The 9,780-nt window shown below is 29.9% G+C and overlaps 1 protein-coding gene across 1 annotated transcript; it reads left to right on the top strand.

Moving 5' to 3' along the window:
• Positions 1-4,514: 4,514 nt before the first annotated feature.
• Positions 4,515-6,830, top strand: LOC116118436. The gene is made up of 2 exons (XM_031404429.1): positions 4,515-4,702; positions 6,138-6,830. The coding sequence occupies exons 1-2, from the start codon at positions 4,674-4,676 to the stop codon at positions 6,805-6,807; spliced, it is 699 nt and encodes a 232-aa protein (XP_031260289.1). The 5' UTR covers positions 4,515-4,673; the 3' UTR covers positions 6,808-6,830.
• Positions 6,831-9,780: the final 2,950 nt, after the last annotated feature.

Genomic DNA, 9,780 nt, shown 5'->3' with positions numbered 1-9,780 from the left:
ACATTTCCCATCTTTACCGGTTCAATTAGTCGATAATGATGAAAGCTTTAGGAAGATTATATTAATGGTAGTTACACGCTCATGGCAACTAGATTATCTTGGTCTTATTAATGGAGTGACTGGTTCTATATAACTCCTATCATGGTTGTGAAGTGTAGCTCTGACGATCTGACAGGGTCGAGAGAGCGCATTGAATCAAAGATTTAGTTAGCATTTTTATGTCATTGGACATTGATGAATGACTTCTGTAGGCACAAGTTAAGTCATGTTGCTTTTATGTTTGTAAAGAATTTATTTCAGAGCCATTTCCCATGTGTAGTTCGTGAATTTGAATGGTTGAAATTGCATTTCTCATGATCAAAACTGGCATCGGCTTCAAACCGATGGAGCATTCAGATACAAAAATCATATATTGGTTGGAATATTAAGAACTTTGATTCCCTTGAACATTAAAGTGAAATTTGTTTCAAATGGGATCGAAATAATTCTTCAATAATTATAATTAAGACAAATCTAAAACAACTAGGGTTTATAATTCATCTCATATCTATCAATTATCAGTAAATCTAATTGAATTCATAAGTTTTTTATGTTCATATGGCAAACGTCTTGTTATCTATGGAATAATAAGTTTATAGTATCATTATTCTCTATATTAATTATACTCAAACTTAATCATCTCATAATAATAATAATATTATATGTTATGATTAAAGGTAGACAGGTTTGGTTTAGATATCTGCCCAAATCTCGAAGAATCGAAAACAGAATTGGAATCGATCAATTTTTAGGATTTAGAATCAGAATCGATTAGTTCTGGTTTTTAAATACCTAAAACCGACCGGTTCTATTCTTAAGTACCTAGAACAAGAACCGAATCAAGTTTTGCTCCTATGCATTAAATTATGATTGATTGAATTATAATCCGATAGTTGAGATGAAATATTTCATGGAAGGAATGTTGGAATTAAATTGATTGATGCAAGCATTGAGTGTGATGGGACCATATGGTATGTTGGCATTGATGAATGTCAGAAAGTGCACGTGTTCATGCCACAATGCACTGTTATTGCTTTGTTGTTTCTCATGATGGGCTAACAAACAAAATTACTTTACAACCTTTTACTTTTTCTCTTTTTTTTTTTAAAAAAAATTTATTATATTATTTTATTAAATAATTACATATTATAGATTTATCGATATTTTTGATAATTTAATGTAAATAGGAATATATATCATTGGTGGTCACTATTGTTTACTGTTATAAATTAATCGTTTGTCATTATAAAACAAATATTTATACTTTTTGGTTTTTATAAAAGTGTAAAATTGAATAAATAAAAAGACTTATCCAAAATAACGATTTTTTAAGGTATCTTGATGAACCTGTCAAAATATAAGTTTTAATATATACTTGACTCTTTTAAGAGTCTAATACCTTGAAAACATTGATCTTTTTTGTAAGTTTTTTTTTGAAATATTATAAATATATCATTAATTCTCGGAGGGTGACCAGTGGGGTTGTGGGGGTGATAAAGACTATTGGTGTATTATTTAAAAGGTCTTGAATTCGATTCTCTCAGTTGTTAATACGGGTAACCATTGAAAAGTTTACTCGTCGTTAACTTCAGGACCTGAAAAGATTAATTGAAGTGCCCGTAAGTGGTCATAGACACAGACTTCTAAAAACTTAAATTTATGATGTTTGCATTTAGATTATGTGAACCAAATTAAAGTGAAGTCATTCAATATTCTTTCTGATTTTGCACATATTTTCACTAGACCTTAAATTCAGGAATAAAGTGTCTAAAGTCTATGAACTTAAACAGAGTGCTTTTTCTTCTCTAAGTGGGGAGAGAGGAGGAAGAAGCGCTTTCTTATTAGTTCCAAGTCCATCTAACACAATGATTTCTATGGTCTACAATGTACGAAAAAAAAAAAAAAAAAAAAAAGCTAAAGATGCTGAAAACCCTGAAGCACTTTTGACTCAAAAAGCACTTCTACTACCTCCTCCGCTCCATGTATGAAACTAAATCTGCAATTTGCTTTAACTTTTGTCAATTCAACTTTTATCTCTTCTTTTTTATGAAGTGGGTTGCCAGAATTGCTTCTACATTGGTAGGGTTTTACAACCCAAACAGTTTTCAGGCAATGTTTACCCAAACTTATAGTTTTATTTATTTTTATTTGATATGAGATCTCGACATTCTTCCTTATCAGGAGTTCAGATTCTTCCGAAAGGATGCCGGTTTAGCATTCGACCACTCATGATAAGTTAAACATTACATTTACTCAGATATAAATCAGAATATATAAAAACATTTTTATCTTTATGTTAGAAAAATTTATATTCAAAACCTAGCAAATAAATTGAACTAAAAAAAAAAAAAAATAAAAAAATGAAATTAGTGAAATAACCTAAACTTCATCTCATGTGCATGATAATATTATAAAGTGGTAGATGTCAGAAAACTTCAAATTTTTTTTTTTTTTTTTAAAAACACAAATGTAAATTACTAAAATAACCATACTAGAGCTAAAGTCCCCATCCATTTAACCAAATAACATAATATTGTTATCCACCTTTTAAATTAAACTATCCTACACGTTTTCATACGATAACTGATTCGACCCATTTAATATTTTTACATCATAAATTGTACCGTTAGGTAATAACATTGCATAAAGTATATGGCAGAACATTGTTTTTTTCTTTTTTGATGACTGGGGGTGTCTGTTTATACATACCTGGACTAATTTTTTGAAATCCTGAAACTATCGGTCAAATAAGAACTTTAATGACTACACCTATTAGTAACCGAAAAGAGATTTGATCTCATGACATCTTGAGTAATACATCTAAGAGTCTCTATCGAACTATTTGATCGTTCAGAGATAGTTTCATAACACTATTTTTCCTTTCTTTCTTAGGAAAATAATAATAATAATAATAATAATAATAATAATAATAATAAAAGATTTAAGTTGTACTGGGGTTAATATTGAATCCAACAACACCAATAATCATCACATCTTTTTCCTCTTTGCAGCAGCTTTTAGGGTTTCTGGATATAAACACCACCCACAGATGATGAATCATGATGCCATCCATTGGCAAATTATTTATCACCAGACTCCACTCAACTTGCCCACACACACCCAACAATTTTCATTTTTTTAATTTATATTTCTCAGCCTTTTCAGACTTATTATATACAATAACTACTAACTAGGCTCCCCTTTTATAGCCTCAATCTTTCACAATATTACAACACTTGGCTTGAAGCTTTTTTTATAATTCAAAAGATCAATGGTTTTTGCTATCTATCAAAGGCTATATAATCAGAACTAAATTTCAGTAAAATTTTATTTAATTTTATTGGGTTTAAAAGCATGTTTTTACTAGGTAGATTCTGAGTATAGTACACTTAATTTTAGGGATTATTTATGGTATTTTAAAGCAGAATATATTGAACGTTGAATAAGATAATATACTCTTTCTTTTGAATCAAAATGTTTCTCCTGCAAACGCCTGCATTTTTATAAAATATAGATCTTGTTAGATGACTATATACGGTAAACTGTTTATTAGTGTCATCTAGTATTAAAAGACAAAATTTCAGTTAAATTTACTTATATTAAGAACTATAGAAGTCTGTTTGTTAGTGTTTATAACACCATTTAACCGGAGTTTGAATTAAAAAAAAAAAAAATTGCCCACATTTGAAAAAAAAAAACTTAGATATACAGCTTCTTTTGACGATTAGTTGAGGTACGTGAAAATTAGTTTGGATATCTCAGTTATTAAAAAAAAAAACCTAGAGAATATGAGTAAATATTGAAGTATAGAAGTGTTAAAAAATAAAAATTTATAAGAAATTTCATAAATTTTAACATTTTATTAGTACTTTTTTCCATGTAAAATTGGATTTAAATAATTTTAATGCAAACACCCACCAAAGAGAATGAATGGATGTATTGACTAAACCTAAAACTAAGAATATGTTTACTTTGATTTGACTGTCAATGATTGTTGTAGCACAAAGGCAGGCCAAGCATGTTTAAACCAAATCAATGTTCTAATTCATCTTACATGCTTTCATGCTTGCTCATAATCATGTTTTAACTTCTGTTAAACATGATTACAAAAGGGGTTTAAATATTTAAATACTTTTGAAATTAAATTTTTTCAACTAAAGAAATGATTCTGAGAGAAGTGCTTTCGCTTTCAAAAATCAAAAGTAGTAAAAGAAAGAGAGAGGGAGAGAGAGAGGGTGGCCTTGTAATTGCATGAAAAGTAACAATTTTTTATCTTACTTTGCCCTTTGAAATTTGAAACTCTTTCTTTCTCAAAATCAATTGGAATCATGCCTGCCAAAGCGAAAGAATTAAAGAAGAGAGAGTTAAATAAAGAATTGGAAGAAATAAATGAATAATTTAATAATAAATTAAAAAAAAAAAAAAGAATTAGCATATTGCATGCCAACCCCATCATCTTTCTCTCACAAAATTGAACCCAAAAAGGTTTAACTCTATTTTCTCTTCCTTTTACTCTTTCTCCTCCTCCTCCTCCTTCTTCTTCTTCTTCTTCTTCTTCTTCTCTCCATTTCCCAAATGAAACTTCTTTGCTCCTTTGCTTCCTCATTCTCATTCTTCACAAGTTTTCTTTGTTCATGCAAGATCCAAAGAGCTCTCACTCAAGGTATGCAAATCAAATAATATTCAAAATGCTCTCAATAATATCTCCCCCCCTCTCTCTCTCTCTCTCTCTACATTATTTCTTCTCATATTATTTCTTACAACAACAAAAATCAAACTCATTTTTGCATGCTGGCAAAAGGGTATTTCGCATTATGGTATTACTAGATTTTTAATAAACGTTTTCAATTAAGTAATTCATATTGATTCGATAATGTTATTAGATCAGTATCTTAACATTAAGATGAAATGACATGATTAATATTAACTTATACTCTTATCGGTCATAACTTAGTTCGTTTACTATTGTTTTTTTTTCTTTTTGTTATATTTCTTATTGTTATACATATTATTGGTTTTTTTACTTGCTAAAAAATGTGTTTATGTTTGTATATGTTGTGTGATTGAATTCTCTTGTTATTAGTGACAATTAATTATTGTATTTTTTTTTTTTTTTGACAATATTACATGAGATTAATCACTAAATTTTTTAAATAAAAGTTCAAATATATAATTTAATTTATACTAAAATAACCTAATCATCTTGTCTGCCACATAGAACCATCATAATTGTCCATTCTTAAAAAAATAAAAGAAAAGAATTTCAAAATGTTCAATACCCTATGGGCCTAATTTCCACTATGTGGGCTACCTCCTTTGGGTCCAATATCCAGCCTATTGTAAAGAAAACCCATCTCTTGACAAGGTCTCTAGATTTATCAAATATGCAAACATTACCAAAGGCTTAATTAAGAAAATGTTGTGTAAAAGAATATAATCAAAAATATTTTCTAGTGGGATGACTTTAAATTAATTTTGTTTAGAATAATTTTTTTTTTCCTCTTTGTACATAGATAATTATATTATGTTTGACTAATTCTTTTTTTTTTTTTAGAATTAAGAGATAATTAAAGTAAGATTTATTCAAAATTAGAGAATATTTAGTTGATTAACGCGTTGTCGACTAAGTCAATAGCCTTTATCCTGGTCTAAAAATATTGTTAATAATAAACTAATTAGAATAATTACCTTAATTTTCTTAAACTAATTAACATACTTAATGTTGATGAAAAAAATTGTAACAAAAATACGGTAAAATCAAATTAAAGTTTAAGTTGTCAAGGCACGAATTTAATTGTTAGCCTTACTAAACTTGGATTTGAGCTGTAATTTTGTTACCAAATGAGCATATTTTTAGAATTTAAATTCATATAAATATCACAAGAAACAATTGTTATTGTAATTTATTTATTTAATTAAATTGCATAGTGAAATTACTCCAAAATTTCACATAAAATGGATATCAAAAACTCATCTCAACAACGTTCATTCTCTGGCATGATTTTTGCCTTAATTTCTGTAATTGAAGTCAAAAAACAAGTCCCCACTTTTGCTGCTCAGGAAATGATTCCTGACATGAAATTTTTTGGGAATTCCAGGAAACGCTGGTACCAAAGAGCAATGGACATGGCAACTCACCAATGGAAAACAATTTCCAAGCCTTCAGAAATTCATGCAACAACGGCAATAAATCCAAAACCTTGGAAACAAAATAATATTTCAACCAATTCCAAGTCCACTGATCACATTCCTGGAGCAAACTGTACTCTCTGGAAAGCAGTTTCCAGGCACCCTGGAGAAGTTCCTGGAAATGGGAATAGAGCTTCAGGAAAGCTGAGGAAATGTACATCCCTTCGGGTTGCCACGTCATTCACTCGCGTATGTTTGTGCGCTCCAATTTCGTCCTATAACGAGGTTTTTAGAGCCGACATTCCTCCTAGGAGAAGCAACAGCTATCCTAGGTCGAAGGCGTTCCCTGGAAACTCATATCAGGAGAGGATCACTAATGGTAATACCAGTAATGGTATTACAGGGAGTGTTGTGAGTAGGTTAAGCACGGAAGGAAGGCGCGTTTTTCGAGGGAAATCGTTGACAGATGATGTTTTGATGAGAAGATTTGTGGTGGAAGAAGAAGCAATGATGCAAGTGAGGAGGAGGAATCAAATGGAAGTTATAAGGAGGAGAAGCATGATGAGAAGGAAGAAGCTTGGACCAAGTCCTTTGAGTAGAATGATTTTGGCTGAAAAAGAAGAACAAGATCAGAATTGACTTGATGCGTTGAAAAAGGTTTTTTTTTTTCTTTTTCTTTTTTTAATAATTATTTTGAGGTTTAATTTAATTATTGGGTTCATGGTTTGTACTTAATTGATTTAATCATGTGGCATTATTTTTTATTTCAAGTTCTCATTGATTTAAATTCTATTATGTCAAGCATATGGACACCCAAAACATAGTTACCTTGAGCTCATTCTATGAACATTTTTATCTAAACCAAATGGTTTAAAGTTTAGGAAGCAATTAACTTTGATTATTGTGAGTGTGTGTTTTGAAGAGGTATGTTTATGTAAGAGGGATTTGTATTTGATATTATTTCTAATCTATAATTTAAGGAAATGTTCATTTTATTAAGAAGTGATATTTGATGTCTTCATAGAAAATGTTATATAAAATAAGCGCTCTTATAAAAACATTCTTATAAAGATGTTCATAAGAATGAGGGATGACAAAATGACTCATCTTTTTTTTTTTTTGGTGAGACGAGGGTGTCCAGCTTAGCTTGTATGCACATCGACTAATCCCTCGAGACCTTGAAATTAACGATTGAGTAAACCCTCTAATGGTCACCCTTATTAGCAACCGAGGGGAATCAAACTCAAAATCTCTTGAGTAATATGTCTAAGAGTTTCTATCGTCCTACTCCGCTACCCAATGATGGTTCAAAATGACCCATCTTCTTGAACTAGTTTCTAACCCATACTACGAGTATAGGAAGATTTAGGGCTAAATTATCATTCGAGACCCGACCCAAGACCTAAGTTCTCGATTAAAATCTATTATTTAGTTTATGATATTTTTTTTTAATTCATTTTGAACATTACTAAAAATATGTCCATAGTCTTTGAATTATTACACCTAGACCCAGCTCGGCCACATACCCAAATGTAATATTCACCTATCTCATAATTACCTGATTATACATACAGTTGTTGTACGAAAGATTTTCTCTCTTCGATGTCAAATTTTGTGTCATCAAAACATAGTTCTTGGCCCATAATATTGAAATCTAATCCAATGGGCAAGAAGTACACCCATTTCCTTAGCCCAAAACAAGACCAAACCATTTTCTAATTGCACCAAGTTTAAAATGTTGCAAATACACCCCCAACACTACCTCTTCTCGTCTTCCATGTAGCTCCAGAAGAACATTATTTTGCCTAACAACCTTAGCTCTATAGCTAACCTAACTCATCTTTTTAGTGTACAAATTGTGGGTTAATTTGCTTATACTCCACTCTATAATCCCTAAAAAAAATAAAAATTTGAGCAACTTTGGGATAAAGTTTAGTGGTTATTTAATCAATATCATACTTGTCCAAGTTAGGTAATTTTTATGAGCACTTATGTCACTCTCAAAATCACATTAAAATTATTCAATTTTGCTTAATCAAACCCACCACTTTTTTAACAGCTTTCATTAATCATTTCATTCCCATGTTAGGTTTATTAACATAATTATAAACTTCATTTATTGCTCGTATTTACCAAACTCCTGCTAATTATTCCTCCTTATGTTTCTTTACTTAAAATGAAATTTTAGGTAAGATAGATTTGTAATGTGTAATTCATATTACATTCCTCATAAATTTATTTATTTTTACGTTTTTATATATCAGTTAGGTTTAAGAGTCGTGTATTTTTTTACACGATTCTGGAATGATTCAGATTATATCTAAATAATGTCCTAAAAAGTGTGTTATACTTTATATATACTTTTTCCGACCCTATAATAATTGAATATTTTTAAAGTAAAAGATTAATGTATGTGACATATTATAAGATCAACATATGAATAATTAATATGAGAATGTATGTGTGTTTTTTCTTTTATTTAATTATTATTGTTATTGATTTTTTTTTTTTGGTAGGTTGAGGATTACAATTTGTATTAATCAAGATCAAAGATTTCTGAGGAGTCAACATGAACAAATTCTGCATTGCAAAAATTCCAAATTGTTGGCCTTATCAAAAGCGAAAGTAAAGCATCCATCCTAAATCGAGTGAAAATTGAAAGAACAAAATTTCGGAAGCTTGGGTGCGAAGCAAGACAATATCTTCCTATTGTTTTTATAAATTTGAGTTTGTATATTTTATTCTAAACGGCATTATAATTTTATATATGTTAACTCTTAACAATCCCATATTAATCTATTTAATAAAATGAAAATTCTTAAATGCAAACGTCTTTTTTTCTTCTTCTGGGTTTCAGAAGAATATATCAAAATAAAAAATTTAAGCCAATTGTCTCACATCAAGCGTGCATTCTAATGTTAAGAATAAACATCGGAATTTAAAATAACCAGAATGTCTTTACCCACCCATGGGTAGTCCAACGGTAAGAGCGAACAAAGGGGGCTGCAAATGGTCCAACCCCTAATCTTAGGTTTGATTCTCCACTGGGTACAACGTTTTACCCACGATTACTTTGAAGATCGCAACAGTGGGTTGTTGTGGGATACCTGTCCTTGAGGATTAGTTGAACTGCACGTAAACTAGCTTGGACATCTCGATTATTAAAAAAAAAAAAAAAAAAAACTGAATGCCCTTGCATATCAAAATAACTAATTCAATAATATACAATTTTTTTAACATGATTTAATTGTTTTCATATCATTCGATTCTAATTCTGGAATTCTCAATGTGGTGGCTTTTATCTGCACAATTTGGCCCTCTTGAAACACTACTTTCAATTAGAAAAATATATGGGATGTTAGCTTTACACATATTAATTGAAATATTCCATAGAACTTAGAGCAAAGAGAGACTACTTTTATTTATTTTAGTTTGGAATATTTCAATCCTTGACAGATAATTAACAAATTATACCAGCTGGTGGAACTCCATGTTAAGTCTTGTTTACACTAAATCATAAGCTTCTTTGTGTCAACCTTGTGCCTAAAACTTTGAATTTCATTTCAAATTAATCTGGATTTTGGCTTTGATTTATGGTATCCAAGAATGACT

The sequence above is a fragment of the Pistacia vera genome, unplaced genomic scaffold, assembly GCF_008641045.1.
Source record: "Pistacia vera cultivar Batoury unplaced genomic scaffold, PisVer_v2 Contig843, whole genome shotgun sequence".
NCBI classification, from domain to species: Eukaryota; Viridiplantae; Streptophyta; class Magnoliopsida; order Sapindales; family Anacardiaceae; genus Pistacia; species Pistacia vera.
This window is presented reverse-complemented; position numbering and strand designations above follow the sequence as displayed.

Excerpts from the sequence above, each read along its gene's own strand:
- LOC116118436 (XM_031404429.1), top strand. The coding sequence starts at position 4,674 with ATGCAAGATCCAAAGAGCTCTCACTCAAG. Across the intron at positions 4,703-6,137 it reads CCAAAGAGCTCTCACTCAAG|GAAACGCTGGTACCAAAGAG; the intron begins GTATGCAAATCA and ends TGGGAATTCCAG.